The sequence below is a fragment of the Schistocerca piceifrons genome, chromosome 5 (genome assembly GCF_021461385.2).
Source record: "Schistocerca piceifrons isolate TAMUIC-IGC-003096 chromosome 5, iqSchPice1.1, whole genome shotgun sequence".
In the NCBI taxonomy this organism is placed as follows: domain Eukaryota; kingdom Metazoa; phylum Arthropoda; class Insecta; order Orthoptera; family Acrididae; genus Schistocerca; species Schistocerca piceifrons.
Window position 1 is genome coordinate 219,306,784 of NC_060142.1, and position 27,253 is coordinate 219,334,036.

A 27,253-nucleotide genomic window follows, 5' to 3' on the forward strand; every position below is an offset into this window, starting at 1 on the left:
TAAAATAATCAATTTTTGGCTTACTGATTACCCTCTTGAGCTCAGATTTAACAGATTTTATATCCTGTTCAGTATTAACATTTAACAGAAGGAACTGCATGTCATGGTCTGAGAGGCCATTGGCTATTGGTTTTGTAATATAATTTTGTTCATTGGACTTTTCTATAAAGATATTATCAATGGCTGTTTGTGAGCAAGTGGCTATCCTAGTGGGGAACTTTACTGTGGGAATTAAGTTGAATGATAGTGTTACTAACTCAAATAAGTTCTTATTCGGAGAGTCTTTAAGGAAATCTACATTGAAATCACCAGCAACCACTATTTCTTTGTTTTTGGTTATTAAATGGGCCAGTACAGCTTCAAGGTGGTTTACAAACAGATTAAAGTTACCTGCAGGTGCTCGATATACACTTAATATTATGAAAGATTTTTTTGTGAAAATCTAATTCTGTTGCACATGCTTCCATATGCTGTTCTAGGCAAAATTTATGAATGTCTATGTTCTTAAATTTATGACAGTTCCTGATGAATGTGGCAACTCTTCCTTTCTCCATTTCTGATCTACAAAAGTGAGATGCTAACCTAAACCCTGTAACACTTAAAAGTTCTATACCAGTGGTCACATGATGTTCAGAGAGGCAGATTATGTCAGCTGGGTTTGAAGACTCTAATTCATCTATGCATATAGTTAATTCATTAATTTTATTTCTCAGTCCTCGAATATTTTGATGCAATAAAGATAGCTGACATTTCACATTGTCTGAGTTAAAATTGGGTGGAGTTAAAATATCTGCTGACAGTTGAAAATTCTTAACCAATGGCTGTTTATGCTGATGTAATAAGCTGGAATTATGTTTTTTGATTTCTTTTTCAAACTGAAGGTTTGTCTCAGTTCTAACCTCTCTTAAAATTTGCTTTCTTTCTGTCCTCCCTACCCTAAAAAAGGGTCTTTTCTGAATCCTATAACCACTGGTATTTTACCACTCATGACAGTGCCTCCCCCCTTTAACTTTCCTGCTATTTCCCCAGCCAATTTACCCTTCCCCTTCCTGTTGAGGTGAAGGCCATGCCTAGTATAATCCCACCTACTGAGAGAATCAACATGAACCACACCAATGTGTGACCCCGCACCCGACATGAGCAGCCGTTCCAGCTCCAAATTAACTCTCTTGACAGAAGAGTTCAAATGAGGTCGGTCATGGCGCCCAAGAACAGATACAAACTCAACACTAGTATGCTTCGATGCTGATGCAATCTTCGCCAGGTCACACTCTATACTGTACCCAGGATTTCTGTCAATACTGTTACCTGCCCCACCCACTATAACCACGGTGTCTTCCTTAGTGAAATCTTTGCAAAGTGATCCTAAATCCTCTGTCACCTGCTCCAGACCAGCACTAGGTTTAAAAAAATTTGTGTTTGTTTGTGTGTCTATCGACCTGCCAGCACTTTCATTTGGTAAGTCACATCATCTTTGTTTTATATATATATATATATATATATATAATTTCAATTTGTGCAGTTTCATAATCTTGCATATGAAATGATCTCTAGAACTTTATTATCTGCAGGCCATTAAATTACTTCAAATGAGGTTAGATAATTGTTATTAAATGTGGAAGTAATAAACACAGTCATAACAATATGACAACATAATCAAAGTTGCAATGTATTGAGTTGTACATTAAAGCTGGGATAATAAACTTACTTAATTGGATATAATATGGAATCTAAGGATGTGACATTGGAAATTGGAGTTGTGTTCACGACCTGTTGTTGTTACAAAATAAATTAATTAGACTAGGTCCTGATTACTGGAGCTCCACAAACTACACAGAAAATAACAATGGTTCCTACAGTCATCATCTTTTCTACAGAGATCAAATGTTTGGTATGCAATTTTTATGGAGGTCTGGTTTTTAAGGCATGCTCCAATGGATTTATTTTGTGTAACAAAAAGTCATGAACACAACCAGATTTGTTACATATTATTAAAGCAAATAATAAGAGACTTCTTATCGAAAAGCAGAAGCATTGAGTCGTCGACAAGCACATAAAAAAGAAAGAAAACTTTCTGCCTTTTGTAATGAGTCCTTTCCCTAGCTACAATACATGTCTAGAATATGATACAAATACAAATGTTTATTCCATTGTTGAGCATATTTACATGCAATTGGTGTTGTCAGTGTTAACACAATAATAATAACAACAATAATAATATAAACTTCAGCATGACAAATGTTATTAACTACAATATAATAATCCAAGATGGATACAACACATATTTGTGCAAATGTCAATAGCAACAAGAAGTTTCCTAACAGATCAATTACAAGATAAATGAACTACATAGTTCAGTTGTTTCACTTCCACTTAAATTCACTTAACTGCTTAATGACCTTTCTCATACACAAGCATGATGATTTCACACTGCATAGTGAGTGGAACCACTAAAGTATCTTCCAGCATAACGTTTGAAAATAAAGCCATCTCTCAATAAAAAGTTTTCAAAAGGTCGTTCTTTGAGAATACTCTTGATTGCTGCCAAACCATCATCATTCTCTTCTTCTTTCCTGATTTTAGCTATTAAGGCATCTGCAAAACCTGACAGTACATTTACATGACTTAAGGCATCTACATATTTATCCTAGAACCAGATTGGTATTCAATGGTGTAGGAAGACTCTTTAAAGACTAAAGCCCATCTTGCTACTCTTGGTGACAAGTCATTCTTATCCATAGTGTTTTGGATGCAGTTCATTAAAGTTTTAAAACACATTCCTATCAACTACACTTGGAATTGCATTGAGGCATCGGAAATAGCTAGAATTTCAAGCTCATAACTACAACATTCTTCCCTTTCACATGTTGTTTTTTTTTCTCATATAATTGATGGAACTTGTCAACATCTGGTAGTTTTTTAATAACACAGCTCCAAATCTTCTTTGCCTGCATCTGTGTGCAGCTCAGTTCCACATTTTGGGTTGCAGATTTTTAAAACTGGATTTGATGAAATGATATCTTTGAGCGTCTTGAATGCTTACCTCTCCTCCTTTTTCGAACTTATATTCTCCATTATTTCTCACTCGCTCATATGTTTGGAAATATTGTAAAATAATTTGAGATAAACTTCCTAAAGTATCCTGTTAGTTCTAGGAAACATTGCATTGCTACAATAGATTTTGTTTCTGGAAACTTTTGAATAGCTATTATTTTCTCAGAAGATTGGATTTGTCCACACCATACAACATACACAAGGAACTCATCAGTGCTCTTCAAGAGATAGCATTTTGCAAAATTAATTTCCAAACTACATTTTGCTGCAGTTTTTAACATTGAACCAAGAGGCTGAAGTGTCTCATCATCATTCTTTATTGGTATTATAATATTGTCCATGTCAGTAAATATTTATAAATGTAAAGTTCTTTTGAGCCAATGCCCAAAAAAAAAAAAGTTTATAAAATTTGATAATCAAACACTCTTAAACTGCAATTGCCCCGAGTGTGTCACAAACGAGGTAACAATCTTTCACCGTGATTTTGTTGAATTTTCTGTGTTACATGCACATGTGACACTCTCTATTTTTTTCACAGCTGCAACTTGGCTAGCATTCTCAGATGAACTTGGTTATATTATTCCTTGATCAAGCCACATCTGCACTTGCTTGTAAACAATTTTTTTCCCTCCAGATGAAAATCTTCTAGGTCTGCTATATTCTGGTTATTCATCTCTCACAATACTCTTTGTTCTGACATCAGCGGACTTTGTCTTGTTGGAGTTAACTAGTCTAGTCCCTAAACCTTAGCTATGTTGCTTTGTTTCATCACTAACAAAGCTTTCAATATCTAACACTGGTTTATCTTCTACGTGGATGTATATAACACAAGTTTCCCTTCTGGCTTCATTTTAGTACTCTGTTCTTGTTTGGTCTAGAAGATCACTCCCAACCACCATTTCTAAATTCATATAGTCTCTAGAAACTACATAAATATCTGTTTCAATTTTCACATTATCAATCTCAATGATGCCTGCAAAACATCTCTGTGGGGATATGGAAGTTTTTCCCAAATCCTATCAAGACAATATCTGTATCTTGCAAATTTGTAACATTAGTAATCTCATAAACATGTTGTTATAACAAATTAAGTTGACTGCCACAGTCAATGAGCACCTGCACCTCTCATTTACTTATTCACACATTATTAAATATATTATTGTTAATACTCTTCTTTAAAATGTTTTCATTCATTGTCACCCTCTGATTATTCTTCTCCTGCCATGCATTCACATGTGATATGTCCAAAGTCACTGCAACTGAAGCATCTCTTTCCCTTACACTTTTGGTTGCAATCACAGAACATGTGACCAATGGCATCACAATTGAAACACTTTCTGTTTGAATCCTAAGCTGCTCTTCTAGTATTTCTGTAACTTGAGTCTTTAGCACCTTTCTCACTGGAGTCTCCGAAATTCTCATTGTTGTAACTTTCATTATTATTATTATTTTTTTTTTTACATGACATCAAAGATTTCTGCAGTGCTTCTTTCTTCCTTAAATGTTTTCACACTTCCATTGTGATAAAACAGAAGTTTTGTGCCATAAATCACAGCTATTATCAATATCAGCATGCATGGCAATTTCTTTCATTACAAGAAATTATTCTTGAAGAGACTCTTCCGTTTCTTGTCTCACCAAGACACCAGTTAGCAGATCTCTGCAGCACTTGTTTGTGTGTCACATTCTTCTTGCAACATGTTTTTCAGTGCAATCCACACTGTAAGACCCTTCTTAAAGTGAATAAAAACATCATCTAAACTTTCAAGATTTTTTTATTTATTTATTTTTTTTTTTTTTTTTAAACAAGCATTAGTAGCTGACTCCAACCCATTAAAAATTCCGTTTCCTCTCAGTTAATGATCCATTTTTTAAATGGATATCCATCACTGTCACTAAATGAGTTAAGAGTGCCCTAAAAGAACAAAAAAAAATTACATTTATCTTGTGAATCTGCTGAGAATTGTGTTTCGGTTTTATCGCCTTTTCATAAATTTGAAATTTTTTCCATCTTGTTTTTGAGTAAACTCAGTCTTTTATCACTACTCATTTGGATTGCACCCTCTTCATCATCACCAACATCATCACCATTCTCTTCACATTCTGTGTCATTATTAGTACCACAAGTTTGTCAGTGTTGGGTAAATAATAACAAAGTTTGGTAGTCATTTCATTTCTGATAGCATCATCTGTACACAATATATTTCAGATTACTTCCAACTCTGCTTCTGAAAGTGCTGCTTCAATAAATGACTTCTTATCTTCAAGTTCACCAGAACTGACTGAAAACTAAAACCACAGAATTCCCTCAATCATTTCCGATATCTTCTGTTATCTGGAGTTGTTGTGAAACTTAACAAATGTTGAGATTTAATGCTTGTAACTGAGACAGAGATAATATTTTTATTCACTTTTTTGATTTTTCCTAACATGTCCAATTCTCCTTTTGCCACAATGTTTAAAATTTCCCTCTGCACTGCTCTGCAACTGCTAACCATACTTAGATGTGAATTCTCATTGTAGATCCAAAACCAAACCAATTACACATTGTACATTGCTGCAGCAAAATGGTACTCAGAAAAGTTCATCTGAAGCATCTTAGATTAGGCAGCAAAACTGCATCATTACTCATTAGTTGATTCCAGACAGAGCCATTAAATTTGTAGAAAAAATGGTCCCAACTTTCGTATAGAACTGTTTATTGTTCTCACAGATAGAACCTCTAATGCTAGAATCTCCAAGTGGGAATATCAACAAAATAGGAAAAGACTGTCATTTACCATAAAGATGATATGTTAAATTACTGATAGGCACAATTAAGACACCTACACAAAGCTTTTGGCCACAGCATTCTTCAGTAAAAGAGAAACATACACCATTCATTCACACAAGCAAGCACACCTCAAAAACACGACCGCCTACTCTGGCAGCTTGGGCCAGCATGGAATGAAACATCATCTCAGCTGGAGCTGCTGGCTTCACAGTAACGGTGGTGGTGCTGTGGTGATAGCTGCAGGTTCTCTTTCCAGTGCCGGTGGTGTGGGACCCAATGGAGGCAAAGATGGCTGAGGCTGCAGGGTCCTCCTGGACACTGAATCAGCAAATGAAAAACCCACAGCAGGACCATGCAGCCCACACAACTGAAGCTTATTCTTCTGGCACTTCTGCAGCCTGGTGTGGCCCTGTCAGACCTATAAAGAGCAACCTATGACTTTGGTGATAACTCCTCATTCCCTGTGCCTATGTCTGCCAAAAACTCCGAAAAAGAAAAGAATGGTATCATTTACATTAAACTTAGAGCCCTATGGAAGACCACTGCAGAAAATGTAGCAAGTGAAGCAGTAGCCTGTGTTGCATGACTGGGAATGATATGACGAAGGGAAGAGCACTAACACCTGCTCCCATATATGGGAAGTGTGTAAATTTTTCATATGATGCTTGAATGCTCAGACAAACCATTCCACATGTAACGGAACCTATTAAAAGCTTTACTTTACCGAAGTATGCGTTACCCTCCAAAATCAACCAGTTTAACGAGTATTTATGATTATAGAAAAGTTATTGTGTATGTTAACAATGATTGCATAACATGTCTCCATAAACAGTCAACCCATTAAATTATACTGAATAACTGACCCACACAAAAGTTAATATCACTTGATCACTGATACAGCAAATGTCATCATGTAAAAACACTAAGTTCATCTTAAATAATTAATATGAAGTACGAAAAATAGTGGCCAACTTACGTATTTTGGATCTCCTTAAATAAAAATCACCCAGTGAAACCTATTTCTTCACTAGGACCATTTTCACTCAGTATTCACGTAAACACTCCTATTTTACACAAAAACCAATGTAATTCTTAATAACTCATGTTATTTACTTATTTATGCAAATTAGAGAAGTCAATTGACAAACTTCTAAAAAACTGCCTTTTTGTAACAAAGAATTATTCTGTCAAGTCAAAAAATCTGTCTGTCATTTTAATAACCTGTTAAATTGTGTCACGCGATATAAATTAATAACTTTTCTGCACAAATTAGAATAACAGATGTACATGTGACTTATGAACTATATCTCTTTTTAGTAGTCCTTTGACAAGGTTATAAATACAAGCAGCAAGAAAGGAGCGGAGTCTGAATGTCACTTTGGTAAAGTGTGTATGTGTGTTATTGTTCGAGGTGGATAAACATTGCAAAGAACATGTAAAAGAAGTGCTACTTTGTGTTGTCATTGACTTTGGTGGACAGTGGAACTATGATGGCCACCAGAGTAATAAATATTTGAAGTTTAAATATTTGTTGGTTTCGCTTGTTATTTATCATCAAAAGCACATCAAAAACACGGGACCTCATCTTTTACCCCTAGACAACCAGATTTAGAGCCAGCATTAGCATCGAGACACAGCAGCGATCCAGCAAGCAGCAGTGATTACCACAATGCATTTTAATGGGGCCAAACTAACATCAAGTGCTAACCAGCTCCATAAATGGGAGTAAATAGTGCGATTATAGCAATATCAATGACTAGGCGACCATTACACACATCATCATGGATTGAGGGTGGAATGGTGCTGTCATCACATGCTTAATGCCGTTTGTGTCAGAAGACTGTTAAACTTCTGCTGATGTAAACTGGGGTCATTGTCCAAAACCAACAGCTCTGGTAGACCTTCGATGCAAAAAATAATTGTCAGATTCTTTGCAGTACTAGATGTTGAGGTGGATTGCATGGGTGCTACAAACAGAAACTTGTTAAAGGCATCTACAGCAATAAGCTGATGGGAATTCCAGAAGGGACGAACAAAATCTATGAGCAGATGCTGTCAAAGGGCACTGGGCTTGGACCAAGCAGAAAACTTCTGTGGCAGAGCAGCCTGGTGTTCCACACATGCCAAACATTGTGAAGTCAATTGTTCCATTTGAATGAATATGCTGACCTATGTAAAATGGTGGTGGGTGTGCTGCTCTGTGTGTCCAATGCCCCAAAATCCTTGATGGAGAAAGTAAAGAATTTCCTTCTGAAGCAAATGTGGTATAACCACACATTATAGATCATTTTCTGTACATAACACCCTGATGGACAGATAAGTTCTCCCAAAGAGTAAAATAACAATGTACAACCAGATCACTGATCTACTTAATTGAAAGTGGCCAACTGGTATGGAGTTACTGCAACAGAAGCTTGAGAATGGGACCCACAGCCACTGCCTCAGTAATCTATCAGCAGTCAGTAGAAAAACTGTCAAGTGTTTCATCATCCTGAACATCAATGTGGAAACAAGAACCTCTAATGTGTCAAATGGCAAGCTGTGGGTTAGCTGTGGGCTGTGGGCTTGTACAAAATTTTGTATTGGTAATTTGAGAGCAGCAGAGACAGCACTGCAACTTTTGCATGAACTTCCTTCTCAATTTGTGAGTAGTTGCACAGTGCTTTGTTGAAGAGTTTGGGTGTGAAGGCAGTTAGCATGACCAGTTATCCAACATTGTGAGAGAGAACAGCACCAATCCCATAAGAGGATGCATCAAGCCAAGCACGACTGGCCTAGTGGTATCAAAATTTACCAAACAATGGTCACTCAGAAAAGCATGATTCAGTTTCCAAAATGCAACCTGACACTTCAGAGTCTAGCCAATGAATCTAGGAGCTGTGACATTAATTGTGACTGCAAAGGGTAGATATCTTGACTGTTGATCACACATCCTAAATAACAGTCTGGAAGATGGAGTACCTACTTGTCTTTTATTACAACACTTGAGACATTTACTGGGATTGGCAAGATGTTCATCAAGATTATGATCTAAACAACTAAGTCATCCAAATAGTTCAAACAAAAAAGAACGGCAGCAGGGTCAACTATGACAAACCAAACTGGAAAAATTGCAGGTGTGGACACACAGCCAAAGGGCAACCCCAAAAACTTGAATAACCCCATGTTGGTGTTGATCCCAAAAACTTGATGTGACTGTACATCCAAAGGAAGCTGCAAATATACATCACAAAGATCAGTCTTGGAAAATAAGCAGCCTACACCAAGTTTGTCCATTAGTTCCTATGACCAAGGCAAAGGAAAAGAGTCAAACATAGTCTGCAGATTTACTACTGCCCTGAAATCTGCACATAGCGTAACCTGTCTGAAGGTGATGCCCACTGAGTGGCTGCTACAGGGGAAATCATATCATTGTCCTACCAAGATAAGAGTTTTTGTGCCACCTGATCTCTAATAGCATGAGGGATGAGCTGTGCTTGGCAAACCTGTGGTTGCACATTGTTTTTCATAGAAAATGAGCCTCAGAATGTTGAAACTGTCACTAAATTCCTCACAAAGTTCAGCTACCCTGTCCATTAGGCACAGAGGAGTTTGCAGAGAGAATATTGTCTTGAATGTGCAAACCAAACAAATTAAAATAATCCATGCCAAAAATATTTTCACTGGCACAAGTGCACAAAACTGTGAATGAAACTATCTTGGTAATGTTATGAAAAGTGGCGTGTAGGCTGCAAATACCTAACACAGGAATGTCATATCCACCATAAACAGGACTTGCCTGTGACTTATATAGCTTAGGCGTGCCTAACAGTTCATACGTGCTTCTGTTCAACACATTCACTGATCCACTAGTGTCCAAATGCATGCATATTGCTAATCTGCAGAGTGAGAAACAACTTATTGGCTTGATGCTGAATGGAAAAATTGCGCGACTTCATCACTGCACCTGATTTGCACTGTGTAATACTAGAACCACTACTGGGCTTGGAAAAAATTGCATTAACATTCATGAACTGAGACTTTTGAGAACATGCAAAGTGCATGCTGGATTTGCCTTTTTTAAGCAGGCATCTTGAATGTGACTATGCTTGCCACAATGATAACACATAATGTCATAATGGGGTGGAGTCATTTTGTGTTTTTACCCACTACTTATAGCCAATGTATTGCAGAACACTCCCAACTCTGCTTCTGAAAATGATGCTTCAATAAATGACTAGTTAGCTTCAAGTTCAACAGCTATTGACTGAAAAATAAAATCAGAAAATTCTCTCAGACTTTTCCAATTTCTTCTGTCATCTGGAGCTGTTCTGAAAATTAACCTATGTAGGATTTAATCTTTGTAACTGGGGCACAGATTATATTTTTATTTACTGTTTTTATTTTTTCTAGCACTGCCATTTCTAGATTTTTTTTCTTCATTGGCTATTTCTCCTTTTGCCGAGTGTTTAAAATTTCTCCTTGTGTCACTCTGCTATTGCTAGCCATGGTTAGCATATGAATTCTGGTTGTAGATCCAAAAGCAGTCCAATTACACATTGTTACATTGCTGCAGCAAGATGGTAATCAGAAACGTTTGTCATAAACATTGTAGATTAGTTGGCAAAACTGTTTCATCACTCATTCAGTTGATTCCAGACAGAGCCCCCAAAACTTGTATGGAAAACAGATCCAACATTTATGTAGAACTATATATTATTCTCAGAGTTACAAACTCTAACACCAAACAATTCTCCCCCCTGCCAGAAATGTGCTGGTGTATGCCTTCGTCAGCACACTGGTCAGCACTAGGAAACACTATGTAGCAGGCACAGAAACTAAGCACATCTACGAAAAGAGTAGACCAAGCATGCCGGTAATACCCCCTGGGCAGCGTGTGTATAGACTGCCACCATAGACTGAGCTCTCAGTACCTCAGTACATCACATCAGGACTCAGTTCACATTGCACCTCAATACGTCTCACTCTGCTCTGGTCTTCCACAGTGATAGTCATTGCCTCACACCTTAGCTAGCTGTGAGGGAATGTCAGTCATTGTATATAGTTCTGATATGGACATGGACCATGATTGAAGTTAAGTACTCAATTTGTTCCTGTAATAAAGTGTATTTTAACCAAATGAGCATTTTGTGTTGCAGTGAGAAAAAACTAGCCACCCATCTGTCATACCACCCTCTTCTCATCCAGCCAGGAACACAAAACATTACAGGAGGGCACAGTCATAACAAGAAGTAAAGATTAAATTCATTTTTCCCATGAATATTGTTTCTCTGAGAACAAACAAAACTACTGTCCAATATTTGTTTTCTCTGGTGTGTCACCAGTCTCATCAGTAGTAAGACAATTAAACATCCTATCCGAAGGCCAGAACTATACCATATGATTGGAGACCTCTCACTGAAATGCAGAAGTGTTGATTCATTCACAGGCCTACACACACACACACACACACACACACACACACACACACAAAAACACTTACTGGATTTCAGAATGAATCCTTTCTCAAACAAGTGCACATACATGCCTCCCCCCCCCCCCCCTCTCCCGACACCCAGAGACATACCTGAGGCTCTATGGTGCTGGCTGAATACATGGCTCTACCCACCACATGCAACCCCTAACCAACCCCCTTCCACGTGCCAAACTGCAACGAACTACAATCTTGGCATTGTGCATCTTAGCCAGCACCATGTAAAGGCACAGATTCTCTCTCTCTCTCTCTCGCTCCCCGCCTCTCTTTCTGTCCACCCATGTGTGTGTGTGTGTGTGTGTGTGTGTGTGTGTGTGTGTGTGTGTGTGTGTGTCTGTGTGGCAAAATGGTTCAAATGGCTCTGAGTACTATGGGACTCAACTGCTGAGGTCATAAGTCCCCTAGAACTTAGAACTACTTAAACCTAACTAACCTAAGGACAACACACACATCCATGCCCGAGGCAGGATTCGAACCTGCGACCGTAGCGGTCGCGCGGTTCCAGACTGTAGCGCCAGAACCGCTCGGCTACCAGTGGCCGGCTGTGTGTGTGTGTGTGTGTGTGTGTGTGTGTGTGTGTGTGTGTGTGTGCGCGCGCGCGCATGCGTGCGTGCGTGTGTGTGTGTGTGTGTGCGTTTCATGAGATACCACAACAAATAAATTATGGCAGACAACTTGCAACTAATGCATTTTACACATACTTGTCATAAAAATTAATAGTCTTCTTATAACTCAAGAATTTTCAGTGATTCATTTGTCATTTGATTTAAAAATTTCTAGATTTTAAACATGGCTGCAGCAGCAACTGTTAAAATTCTTCACATCCTTTATTGTTAAAAATTTCTGCTTTTTGTTTTCACAAAGCAAAAACCTGTTCACTTTAAACAAATAATAAATCCAAGCAGATGCATTATCTTCTTTATTTTTTAGGTAACTGAGGTCTTTACTACAATTTAGATGTCAGCTGTGTACTGTATGGAATCTTATAAGTGAGAGCATTTCATTAATTATTATCAGGATCAAGATAAGAGCCAGCAAGTCTCCTTTGAAACAAATAATTTAGTCAGTCCTGTGCTAGGCCTTTCTTTATCGACACAAAAATTTGCTTACAGTTCTATAGAAAGATTTTAAAAGTTTCTTAATACAACAAAAATGATGTTCGTCTAGGAGTGGTTTATGTCCAACACAACTGTTGGCTTCGTTATTTAACAAAAATTGGCCAGGTGTGAGTACGACTTGTGCTCTGAGGGTTCCATACAAACTTACTTATATATGTAAACCATTAATCAATCCCAGTAATCGAGAATCTTGATGATTTTTGTCCATTATTGACATTTATATTGGCAAGATATTGGTCCCAGGAATTCCAAAACTGTACAGAATATTTTAATTTTAAATTTGAAGTTGGATAACAACTGGCAAAAGAAATATTTTTGATGTGGTATAATTACAAATTAACAATTTTTAGATTTTTCTCTTTAGTTGTACTGTGAAACCTTGCTTCTTGCCAAATTTCATAATTTCACATAAATGGGGAGTACCCTACAGATTTTGATGAGTGAGTTTGCGAGTATCAAAATATGTGACATGAATGGCCAAATCTCTTGATTGCCTTGACTTAGAAGCTTCAATTTTTAGTGCTACAACACAACTGTAGTCTTTAGTATGTGGCATAAATTTCAACTTGATCCCTATACCTGTTCCTGAGAAAAACAGTTTTTAATAGTCAGACAGACAGACAGATAAATGATAAAGTGAATCTATAAGTGTTTGTTTTTATCAATTGACACATGGAAAATTAAACAAGATCCGAGTAAAGCTATTGTCAATAAACACTTGCTGAATGTATTGAACAACAGAGACTATGGTATCTATAGGTGACTTAATTACTCTAAAACCAAATTTATATGAAACATCTGCAACTTTGTTCTGCAGCTATAAGGTCACAAATTAATTCTTATCACTGTGAATCAAACAAAATGAGCAGCAATTAGCTCATATGTTGCATGTGTGTCTCCTGTGGTCTAGAACCTCTTTGAGGAGTGCAAGGAATATTTTGCAATGAAGGTAGAATTGAAAATGCAAGTTTCCATAAGTGTATCAACATACATGTAGTGGCAGGATATTATAAGTCAAGTCTTGTACATTTTTATTAGGTAGTAATAAGTATAATACCTGTAATCGTATGTTACTATGAAGCCCCCACTTAAACACACACACACACACACACACACACACACACACACACACACACACAGAAGGCGAGAGAGAGAGAGAAACACACACACTACAATAAGTGGCTTGTATGAGTGTGAAACATTTATGGTGTGAGCTTGTCAACATACTAGAATCACTGCAAGATGTGAACTTGATAGTTCATGGAAAACCATAGGGAATATCATAAAATCTTCCCACAAGCATCTCTTGTAACAATGAACATTGAAAGTTTCTGGTTAGTGACTGGAATTATGTATATGAAAACTGAAATCACAAATGACACATTAAATATTAATGAGCTTTTATTTCTTACAATTGACAGTTACATCACAGATTCGATAATCAACAGCATTTCTTTCCTACAAGACTTGAATTTCCATATTGCTGAAGCCGGCAGCCCCTATCTGGGTCATGTTTATTTGCAAGTAGAACAGTTAACTGTTCAGGGATAAAATGCAGTCACCTGAAAAGCATCAAACAAATAAATTTAACCTAAAAGGTGTGTGTGTGTGTGTGTGTGTGTGTGTGTGTGTGTGTTTTTTGTGTGTGTGTGGAGGGGGGGGGGGGGGGGGGGTAGGAGAGTCATAAAATATAAGTGTATGTTTTATCTTTCACTGCCAGATCAAGACAGTTGTATCTACACATATAGGAATATGCTCTGGGTGAAAAGGATTTTTTGTTAAATCCGATGCAGTAATACAAAAATATGTGCAAATATTTATCTAAAACCAGGTGTAATAACCTCAAATGGGGCATACATACAGATTCCTTAGTCTGTAGGCTGTCATAAAACATGTTTGCCATAAATGTGATTAGCAAATATTGTAATGATATGTGTGCACTAAAAACTGCTTATTATTCATTATTTTTGTCAAATTTCACCTATTAAACAACCATTTTGGCTAATCACATTATTAATACTATAGAAAAATCTTATCAGAATTATTTGTGATGCCAAACCTAGAAAATAATGTCAGAAACTGCTTTCAAAATTAGGTGTGCATGCCATTAGGCATGTATTTACATTGAAAAAAATATTGCTTGTGAAAACAATAAATCCAAACTTTAACTGTGACCTTCATCAGCATGATGCTAGAAGTTCAGATACCATGTAAATAGCCACAGAACAGTTTTATATGAAAAAAATGCACTTTATGCTGGGCTGAAGCTAACCGATGCCCTACCAAAACTCTCCCTACTAGCAAGTTAAAAGCCCACCTAAAATTTTTTTTATTGAAAATCCATTTTTCTCCCTAGATGAGTATTATATGTTTATGAAAAGTGCTTTGTAAGTATATGAAGGCCAAAGTTTTCAGTAATTAATCAGTGATCTCATGATAATAAAAATATTTGTAACACTTTTATTTGTATATTGACAAATGTAAAATGCATTAAAATTTAAAATTTATTGTTCCACACAAATGTTTGGTTTGTAATTTGTTTACTGATGTATTCAGAAGAATAATCCGCATGATTTCCTGAAACTGTGTTATTTATAGGAACTGTATTTGATTATTCAACATTCAATCAGTATTATTATTATTATTAATATTATTATTATTGTTATAATTGTCATCTTACATTCATAATTTTTACTTAAATGTTATTCACAATTCTCTGTTCCATAGACCGAAGCCTTTGACACTTTATATTTTTTCAACTGACAAAACTGTACAAAAACTGTTTCTGGAGCAATCAAGTAGTGGTTCAGTCTGCATCAATGACACAGTATTGCATTTGGCAGGTAAGTTAATGTCTTATGCTAATGAAGAATAATCTTTCAGGCACTACAGCACAGTCAAGAGAAAAACTCTAGAGCAGGAAATGACTGCTATAATTGACATTACCCTTTAAAAAGATTTCAAATTTTTTGCTCAGTTTATTCAAGTTAACCATTTTGCACTTACACATAAAAGTGTATTGTTTTATGTCGTTACTGTCATTGGAAAGTTATATTCATCTTACCAATATGTGGGTGAACTGGCTGAGTGTGACAAGGTGAATTTAAGAACTGATGAATTAAAGCAGTATAAGTATTTAAAATTTTTCATCCTTTAAGGCTTTTTACTAATAATACCATCAGTCTACTAGAAATTTTAAAAACCATTGTAGCATGTTTTTAGATATAGTTTATATCTGCCTCCCTGTGTTGTTCCTCTTCATTGAGTTCCTTCATTTCTCCTGCAGATTTTCATTCGTAATGGGGTTTATTGAATGTAAGTTAATATGAAACAGTTTCTAGGTGTACTGCTGGTAAAATTGGATAGTGTTCATTAAAAGCACTAACTATTTACATTCTGTTGTTCAGTAAAGTGTAGGGTATTTGTTAATACAAAAATTTTGTTACTCTTGTGTTCTGAGTTCAGGCAAACAGTGTGATGTAATTTACGTACATATACACAACCCTGATAATCACTGAAATATGTCTATAGATTGACTACAGCATATTTTTAGATTCATGAGGGAACACTGATTCATAAATCCATACAATAAATCTATGTTAAGTAATTAGTAACTGAGCTGCAGAAAGAATATTTTAACAAAAGACTAGAAAAACTGATAAATATAATTTAAAAGGTCATTTAATAGAAATGTTGGTAATCACTTCAGTTCTTTAACTAATTTTTTGTGAGATAAACCATGTTTTTATAGCTCCACCTTCTGAAAACAAATTATATTTCTCTCCAGGGACAAATGCATTTATAGTGTGTGTAAGATACTAGTTCCTTTGCTCATTTCTGAGTGTACTCTGAGAATCCAAGTAAGAATGAAGTTGTTGATGTGAAAAATCTTAAAAAAAATCACACACAACATACCATGAAAAAGTAACAATGTATGTCAATAAATCATAACATGTTCTCTGTGAATAAAACATATCAGTAAATACGGCTTCTTAAATTTGAAACTTTGCTGGCACTTATTATGAAATAAATTAAACACACAGAGGATAACACATGACTGTTAATTGAAAGTGAGAAAAATAATTTATGTTTTACATAAGGTAAATTCATAAAATTATGCTGCAGTTATTACTTCATTTTGCTGACTACAGTGTTTACCTTTCATTTAGTTGAAGCACTTCCTTTTGGTGGAGTTGGATCTAGTGGAATGGGGGCATATCATGGTGTCCATACTTTCAACACTTTTACCCACAAGAAAAGTTGCTTGGGGAAAAACTTCAATCCTTTAGTGGAAAAACTTAATTCGTAAGTAGCCTACATGTATTTAGTGAAAGTAAACAATAAAGTATTCCTCCACTGATATTACAAACTTAGATAATAATAGCAAACAAATATCTTTTTTGTTATCTGTTTTGAAATTATCTTTATTGTTTGTCATTTCAGGATGAGGTACCCACCTTACTCAGAGAAAAAACTAAATCTTATAAGTTTTATAATGAAGAAACGCCGTGGAATAAGCTTCAAATATATAATCCATTTTATAATGTTTGTGTTGGGTGTTTTAACAACTGTTGCCATCTGGGGAATTGTGCAGGTAAATCAAAAGTACATATAACAAACAATTCTGGGCTGGAATAACAAAATTATTATGAAAAGGATAGATTGCTACTCACCATGTACAGCAGATGTTGAGTCCCAGTCAGGCACAATGAAAAGGCTACTAAACATTTAATATTTCAACCAAAAGACCTTCTTTGTCAACAGCAAGCACTCACACATTCACAGAAGCACAAATCACACACACATGAACACTGGTTCTGGCCATTTGGTAGTTATGTCACATTGGCCAGAGACAGTGGCCATATGTGAGCGAGTTGGCTTGTATGAATTTGTGTCCATTTCTATTTCCAAAGAATGCCTTTTGGCTGAAAGCTTAAAAGTTTAGTAGTCTTTTCATTGTGCCTGTCTGTGACCCAATGCCTCCTTTTTTAATGAGTAGCAGTCCATTCTTTTCACAACAATATACATGTATATAATAAGATGACAGGTTAACAGCAAAAAATTTCAGATGCTTACAGTGACCAATAAAAAGGAAAAAAAACAATGCTTTGAAAAATAGATGAGTATTGATCTTTGAAGTACATATTAACATTTTTTGAGATAAAAAATTTTATCCATCACACATAAATGGTAGTGGTAGTAGTACTGTCTACATTTATATCTGTATGCCACAAGCCACCTTCTGGTGTGTGGTGGAGGGTACTTCTGATAACACTGCCTTTTCTCCTCATTCTTGGATGGTATGTGGAAAGAACTTGTCAGTAAAGCTTCATATGATATATAATTTCTCTGATTTTCTCATTGTGATCATTTCAGGAGACATGTGTGGGAGAAAGTAATATGTTCCTTGACTCTTCTTGGAAAGTATTCTCTCGAAATTTCAACAGCAAACCTCCCTGTGATGCACAGTGCCTCTGTCTACCACTGGAGTTTGCTGAGTCTCTTTAATGCTTTCATGCTGAGTGAATGATTCCAAGATGAAAATCTCATCTTTTAATCCTATTTAGTAAGAATCCAAGACTAATGAATAATTGTCAAGTCTTGGATGACTGTGTGGTGAGCTATTTCTCTCAAGGATGAATTACAGTTCCTTAAAATTTTCCCAATTAATATGTCCTCTATCAGATTTTCCTATTATTTGTTTTATGTGGTCATTTCACTTTAGGCTGATCCAGATGGTTATGCCAAGATGTTTTATGGTAGACACTGCTTCCAGTGATTTGGCCCCTACAGTGTAATCAAACAGTAGTGAATATCTTCAACTGCTGACATGCTATACCTTAGATTTATTCAAATTGAGAGTCAACTGGCAATCCTGACCAACTGTTGATCCACTGCAGATCTTCCTGTATTTTGCTGCAGTCTTCCAGCAGTGCAGTCTTATTACAGGCAATAGCACTAACCATATCCTCACAGGGTCTCCAGAATTATCCACTAGATCAGTAATATAAATTGTAAATAGTAGTGATCCTTTAATAATCCCTTGTGATATTCTTGAAATTACTTTCATATTTGTCAGATTTGTTCCATTAAGAATATTCTAATGAGTTTTGTATCCAATCATACATCTGGTCCGATAGTCAACAAGCATGTGATTGTGATTTTTATTAGTCCCGTAAATTACCTTTTGTACAGATATGTACTTGTAACATAGGACAGGTCATTAGGCTTACAATCTAGATAATACGAAATATAAAAGTATATAAAACAGCTTACACATTAAATATACATAGGAGCTTTCACAGTATGTATATAATATTAAATCATACACAATGACTTATGATGCAGTATATTCATAATATTACATGGTACAAAATGACTTAAGATACATGATATGTACAAATAATAATAATAATAATAATAATAATAATAATAATAATAATAACCACTAATAGGGCTAACCCCCCTTTTAGTGTGATTACTTGGTTCAGGACAGAACTAAAGAAGCCTCGGACAAGCGCCGTCATGGTCGGGGACGACGCTTGAACCCTATGCCCGCCCACAATGGTAACAACACTGCTAGCCAACTGGAAAATGATTTAAATCCAAATAGAGGTGTTCTGCAGGATATGCTTCCTGCAACCACCATAGAAGGAAAACAAAGACAGAGGATGAGATAGTCAGATGAAGTTAATCGACACCTCATGTTCTGTTATTGCCAAGCAACAAACCTAGGAACCAACACAACTGGATACAGATCACAAGTGTACACAACATTTATTACCAGATACCCAGAATTAAAATTTTTAACAGAACAACGACTAGCTGATCAGATTCGTGTAATAATCAAAAATAACAGGATACCCCAATCAGAATTAAAAAACATCAAACAACAAGTACAACAAATACTGGAACAAAATAATGTACAATCAGAAGAAGACGAAAATACAGTAATGGACTCAAACATCCCAGAGCAAACAAACAAAGACCAACACGCATCAATTACACAATCAGAGGAAAACGAAACCTTAAGACAGCCACCAGAACAAGCACAAATAGAACACGAAGTGACACACATGTTAGATATAGAAGAGAAATTTCAGCTGACATATATAGAATACAAAGACACAAATACAGACATTAGACCATTCTTGCATAGATCGCCAAACAACCCACAAGTCGAAACAACAATAAAAACTATCAACACAATCATACACAACAAAATAAATGAAAACACAACTATGGAAGAGTTACAACTACTGGTTTATATAGGAGCAGTCACTACATTAAATATACACACTAGGCAGAGATCACAACCAACCAACACACAGAAGAAACCCACAAAACCAGCATGGCAACACAGGCTACAGATCAGAATAGAAAAACTGAGAAAAGACATCGGACAGCTAACACAATTTATAAGAAATGAAATGTCAGAAAAAAAAAAAACGAAAAAGGTTAGGTAAAATCTCACAACAAGAAGCGATAGAGCAATTAGATGAAAAGAAGCAGAAATTACAAGCATTGGCCAAACGACTTAGAAGAGACAAAAAAAGTGAAAATAGAAGGAAACAAAACCAAACATTCAACACAAACCAAAAGAAATTTTACCAGACAATCGATAACACACACATTAAAATAGACAATCCACCAAGCATAACAGACATGGAACACTTCTGGAGCAACATATGGTCAAACCCGGTACAACATAACAGGCATGCACGGTGGATACAAGCAGAAACAGACATATACAAGATGATACCGCGGATGCCTGAAGTGATAATTTTGCAAGATGAAGTCACCCAAGCAATTAATTCTACTCACAATTGGAAAGCCCCTGGAAAAGATAAAATACCAAATTTCTGGCTAAAGAAGTTCACCTCAACACATTCACATCTAACTAAATTATTTATCAATATAATAGAGGGAAACATTCCATGTGGGAAAAATATATCTAAAAACAAAGATGATGTGACTTACCAAACGAAAGTGCTGGCAGGTCGATAGACACACAAACAGCCACAAACATACACACAAAATTCAAGTTTTCGCAACCAACGGTTGCTTCGTCAGGAAAGAGGGAAGGAGAGGGAAAGACGGAAGGATGTGGGTTTTAAGGGAGAGGGTAAGGAGTCATTCCAATCCCGGGAGTGGGAAGACTTACCTTAGGGGCAAAAAAGGACAGGTATACACCCGCACACACACACACACACACATATCCATCCGCACGTACACAGACACAAGCAGACATTTGTAAAGGCAAAGAGTTTGGGCAGAGATGTCAGTCGAGGCGGAAGTACAGAGGCAAAGATGATGTTGAAAGAGAGGTGAGATTTGAGCGGCGGCAAATTGAAATTAGAAATTAGCAGAGATTGAGGCCTGGTGGATAACGAGAAGAGAGGATATACTGAAGGGCAAGTTCCCATCTCTGGAGTTCTGACAGGTTGGTGTTAGTGGGAAGTATCCAGATAACCCGGTTGGTGTAACACTGTGCCAAGATGTGCTGGCCATGCACCAAGGCATGTTTAGCCACAGGGTGATCCTCATTACCAACAAACACTGTCTGCCTGTGTCCATTCATGCGAATAGACAGTTTGTTGCTGGTCATTCCCACACAGAAAGCTTCACAGTGTAGGCAGGTCAGCTGGTAAATCACGTGGGTGCTTTCACACGTGGCTCTGCCTTTGATCGTGTACACCTTCCGGGTTACAGGACTGGAGTAGGTGGTGGTGGGAGGGTGCATGGGACAGGTTTTACTCCGGGGGCAGTTACAAGGGTAGGAGCCAGAGGGTAGGGAAGGTGGTTTGGGGATTTCATAAGGATGAACTAAGAGGTTACAAAGGTTAGGTGGACGACGGAAAGACACTCTTGGTGGAGTGGGGAGGATTTCATGACGGATGGATCTCATTTCAGGGCAGGATTTGAGGAAGTCGTATCCCTGCTGGAGAGCCACATTCAGTTGCCACCAGATGATTCACCTTTATCTCTCCCCATATATTTATATTTTTATTTTCAATTTCATTTCAGCCTCATGTTACACTTTCCACCTTCTAATACCATGTCACCCTCACACCATCCCCACAACAACCCCATTAAGTTTTATTTACATTCCCTCCGCAAACATGCCTTCGCCCTAGCCAGATTATACTCCCATATTTTATTTTCTCAAGCTTGTCTGATATTTGGCATTACCCCCAAAGGTCTCACACTTAAAGTTCCCATCACTGGCTGTAACCCTTCTTTCCATCAGTCCCTATACCAGTTCCAAACTGAACAATTCATTGCCCTCACCCACCTAATCCTTCACCTACACATAAACTCAGCCAATGAACACACCCGTCAACTCTTATCCTTAATAAAAGTCCTCAGTCTTTCCTCTCCCACATCCACACCGGCTGTTCAAAGCATCCTCCTACAGGCCAACCGCAAATTAGAACAACATGCCACCCTCCACCTCAAAAAACTATCCAATCTCCTGGTTTCCCACCTCCAGAAAGGCAACTCACTCACCCTTCACAACCTTTCCAGCAAACCCCAACCTCCTCTCATTGCACACAGACCCAGTCTCTCCCATCTACTCAATCTCCCACTTCCAGCTCCACTCCCCTCAAAACCTCAAAATTCCAATCAACACAATCTGGAACCACAACACCCTAATTCAGTAATTAACCTTTCCTCCAAACCTCTCTCCCAATCCGAAACCTCTGTTCTATCCAAAGGCCTCACCTTCAGCCCCACTCCCAGATTCAACCAAACAGCCCTTGTCAAAGATTTACTGTCCTACACCCATACTCTCTGCTGGAAATATCACTTTGCCACGAAGAAAAATGATCCTAATCCTACTCCTAATGATCCAACTCCCCAAGACACTATCCAAATTGAACCCTGCCTGGAACAGTTCCGTCCTCCGTCACAGCGGGACCCACCTCCTCTTCCTCAAAATCACCCTCTCCAAACTTTCCAGGAATTTCTGACTTCCAGCCTTGCCTCTCAATCCTTCTTAAAAAACCTTAATCCTACTCCCAACATCACCACTGCTGAAGCCCAGGCTATCCGTGATCTGAAGGCTGACCGATCCATCGTCATTCTTCCGGCGGACAAGGGTTCCATGACCATGGTACTTGATCGTCGGGAGTATGTGGCTGAGGGACTGTGTCAGCTTTCAGACAACACTACTTACAAAGTTTGCCTAGGTAATCCCATTCCTGATGTCCAAGGCGGAGCTTCAAGGAATCCTCAGAACCTTAGGCCCCCTACAAAACCTTTCACCTGACTCCATCAACCTCCTGACCCCACCAACACCCCACACCCCTACCTTCTACATTCTTCCTAAAATTCACAAACCCAATCATCCCAGCCATCCCATTGTAGCTGGTTACCAAGCCCCCACAGAACGTATCTCTGCCTACGTAGATCAACACCTTCAACCCATTACATGCAGTCTCCCATCTTTCATCAAAGACACCAAACACTTTCTCGAATTCCTGGAATCCTTACCCAGTCTGTTACCCTCGGAAACCATCCTTGTAACCATTGATGCCACTTCCTTATACACAAATATTCCGCACGTCCAGGGCTTCGCTGCGATGGACCTTTCATGCCGATCACATGCCAGCCTACCTAAAACCTCTTTCCTCATTACCTTAGCCAGCTTCATCCTGACCCACAACTTCTTCACTTTTGAAGGCCAGACATACCAACAATTAAAGGGAACAGCCATGGGTACCAGGATGGCCCCCTCGTATGCCAACCTATTCATGGGTCGCTTAGAGGAAGCCTTCTTGGTTACCCAGGCCTGCCAACCCAAAGTTTGGTACAGATTTATTGATGACATTTTCATGATCTGGACTCACAGTGAAGAAGAACTCCAGAATTTCCTCTCCAACCTCAACTCCTTTGGTTCCATCAGATTCACCTGGTCCTACTCCAAATCCCATGCCACTTTCCTTGACGTTGACCTCCACCTGTCCAATGGCCAGCTTCACACATCCGTCCACATCAAACCCACCAACAAGCAACAGTACCTCCATTATGACAGCTGCCACCCATTCCACATCAAACGGTCCCTTCCCTACAGCCTAGGTCTTCGTGGCAAACGAATCTGCTCCAGTCCAGAATCCCTGAACCATTACACCAACAACCTGAAAACAGCTTTCGCATCCCGCAACTACCCTCCCGACCTGGTACAGAAGCAAATAACCAGAGCCACTTCCCCATCTCCTCAAACCCAGAACCTCCCACAGAAGAACCCCAAAAGTGCCCCACTTGTGACAAGATACTTTCCGGGACTGGATCAGACTCTGAATGTGGCTCTCCAGCAGGAATACGACTTCCTCAAATCCTGCCCTGAAATGAGATCCATCCTTCATGAAATCCTCCCCACTCCACCAAGAGTGTCTTTCCGTCGTCCACCTAACCTTCGTAACCTCTTAGTTCATCCCTATGAAATCCCCAAACCACCTTCCCTACCCTCTGGCTCCTACCCTTGTAACTGCCCCCGGTGTAAAACCTGTCCCATGCACCCTCCCACCACCAGCTACTCCAGTCCTGTAACCCGGAAGGTGTACACGATCAAAGGCAGAGCCACGTGTGAAAGTACCCAAGTGATTTACCAACTGACCTGCCTACACTGTGAAGCTTTCTATGTGGGAATGACCAGCAACAAACTGTCCATTCGCATGAATGGACACAGGCAGACAGTGTTTGTTGGTAATGAGGATCACCCTGTGGCTAAACATGCCTTGGTGCACAGCCAGCACATCTTGGCACAGTGTTACACCGTCCGGGTTATCTGGATACTTCCCACTAACACCAACCTGTCAGAACTCCAGAGATGGGAACTTGCCCTTCAGTATATCCTCTCTTCTTGTTATCCGCCAGGCCTCAATCTCCGCTAATTTCTAATTTCAATTTGCCGCCGCTCATACCTCACCTGTCTTTCAACATCATCTTTGCCTCTGTACTTCCGCCTCGGCTGACATCTCTGCCCAAACTCTTTGCCTTTACAAATGTCTGCTTGTGTCTGTGTATGTGCGGATGGATATGTGTGTGTGTACGAGTGTATACCTGTCCTTTTTTGCCCCTAAGGTAAGTCTTTCCACTCCCGGGATTGGAATGACTCCTTACCCTCTCCCTTAAAACCCACATCCTTCTGTCTTTCCCTCTCCTTCCCTCTTTCCTGACGAAGCAACCGTTGGTTGCGAAAGCTTGAATTTTGTGTGTATGTTTGTGTTTGTTTGTATGTCTATCGACCTGCCAGCACTTTCGTTTGGTAAGTCACATCATCTTTGTTTTTAGATAAATTATTTATCAGTTGCATTGCAGACCCATACACATTCCCTGATACACTTACACATGGAATAACTTATCTGAAACCTAAAGATCAAGCAGACACAGCAAACCCAGCTAAATATCGCCCCATAACATGCCTACCAACAATATACAAAAAATTAACTTCAGTCATTATACAGAAATTAATAACACATACGACACAGAACAAAATTATAAATTAAGAACAAAAAGACTGTTGCAAAGGAGCACGAGGATGTAAAGAGCAACTGATAATAGATGCAGAGGTGACATATCAAGCTAAAACCAAACAAAGGTTACTACACTACGCATACATTGATTACCAAAAATCTTTTGATAGTGTACCCCACTCGTGGTTACTACAAATATTGGAAATATACAAAGTAGGTCCTAAATTGATACAGTTCCTAAACATAGTAATGAAAAATTGGAAAACCACACTTAATATACAAACAAATTCAAATAATATCACATCACAGCCAATACTGATTAAGCGTGGAATATACCAAGGAGACTCATTAAGTCCTTTCTGGTTCTGTCTTGCTCTGAACCCACTATCCAACATGCTAAATAATACAAATTATGTATACAATATTACTGGAACATACCAACACAAAATCACTCATTTGCTATGCATGGATGATCTAAAACTACTGGCAGCAACAAATCAACAACTCAACCAATTACTAAAGATAACAGAAGTATTCAGCATTGATATAAATATGGTTTTTGGAACAGACAAATGTAAGAAAAATAGCATAGTCAAGGGAAAACACACTAAACAAGAAGATTACATATTGGATAACCACAGCGACTGCATAGAAGCGATGGAAAAAACAGATGCCTATAAATATCTAGGATACAGACAAAAAATAGGAATAGATAATACAAATATTAAAGAAGAACTAAAAGAAAAATATAGACAAAGACTAACAAAAATACTGAAAACAGAATTGACAGCAAGAAACAAGACAAAAGCTATAAATACTTATGCTATACCAATATTGACCTACTCATTTGGAGAAGTGAAATGAAGTAACACAGACCTAGAAGCACTCAATACACTTACACGATCACAGTGCCACAAATATAGAATACATCACATACATTCAGCAACAGAAAGATTCACATTAAGCAGAAGGGAAGGAGGAAGGGGATTTATCGACATAAAAAACCTACATTATGGACAGGTAGACAATTTAAGAAAATTCTTTCTAGAATGAGCAGAAACTAGCAAAATACACAAAGCAGTCACTCATATAAATACATCGGCTACACCACTGCAATTTCATAGCCACTTCTACAACCCTCTAGATCACATAACATCAACAGATACGAAGAAAGTAAATTGGAAAAAGAAAACACTACATGGCAAGCACCCGTATCATCTAACACAGCCACACATCGATCAAGACGCATCCAACACATGGCTAAGAAAAGGCAATATATACAGTGAGACGGAAGGATTCATGATTGTAATACAGGATCAAACAATAAACACCAGATATTACAGCAAGCATATTATTAAAGATCCCAATAGCACAACAGATAAATGCAGACTTTGCAAACAACAAATAGAAACAGTAGATCACATCACAAGCGGGTGTACAATACTAGCAAATACAGAATACCCCAGAAGACATGACAAAGTAGCAAAAATAATACATCAACAGCTTGCCTTACAACATAAACTTATAAAACAACACGTTCCCACATACAAGTATGCACCACAAAATGTACTGGAGAATGATGAACACAAATTATACTGGAACAGAACCATTATAACAGATAAAACAACACCACATAACAAACCTGACATCATACTCACCAATAAAAAGAAGAAATTAACACAACTAATCGAAATATCCATACCCAATACAACAAATATACAAAAGAAAACAGGAGAAAAAATTGAAAAATACATCCAACTGGCTGAGGAAGTCAAGGACATGTGGCATCAGGATAAAGTTGACATTATACCAATTATACTATCAACTACAGGAGTCATACCACACAATATCCACCAGTACGTCAATGCAATACAGCTACATCCAAACTTATATATACAACTACAGAAATCCGTAATTATTGATACATGTTCATTCACCCGAAAGTTCCTAAATGCAATATAACATATACCGTACAGTTAAAAGGAAGTCACGCTTGATCAAGGTCCGCATCACTTTCCATTTTTGACCAGACATAACGTCTGAGAAAAGAAAGAAAGAAAGAATAATAATAATAATAATCATAATAATTTTGTGAGATATAATTAGCTTATATTATACATCAATGGTTCCTAATTATAGTTAATTTCTTTAACACTGATTTCTGTTGCTAGTTCTTTTTATGATGCATGAGATTTATCACTCACAGGATGAACTTTTGATCACTGTTTCCTAATGTAGTCAGCTGCACTATAAAATTATCCTTGTATCACAAACTTTTTTAGAGTTGTGGGGAATGTTTCCTCAGATTTGAGGTCTTGTAATTCCCTTGGCATTGCTTGTATTAACTTGATGCCAG

General features: G+C 37.7%; 1 protein-coding gene across 3 annotated transcripts in view; it reads left to right on the forward strand.

Annotated features, from left to right (window-relative positions):
• Positions 1 to 27,253, forward strand: part of LOC124797877 (aldehyde dehydrogenase, dimeric NADP-preferring-like) — a 201,924-nt gene that overhangs the window by 166,887 nt on the left and 7,784 nt on the right. For all 3 annotated transcript variants that reach the window (XM_047260968.1, XM_047260969.1, XM_047260970.1), the window contains exons 9-11: positions 15,146 to 15,261; positions 16,588 to 16,723; positions 16,862 to 17,012. In XM_047260968.1, coding sequence (XP_047116924.1) covers positions 15,146 to 15,261; positions 16,588 to 16,723; positions 16,862 to 17,012 — 403 coding nt within the window. The remainder of the gene's footprint in view (positions 1 to 15,145; positions 15,262 to 16,587; positions 16,724 to 16,861; positions 17,013 to 27,253) is intronic.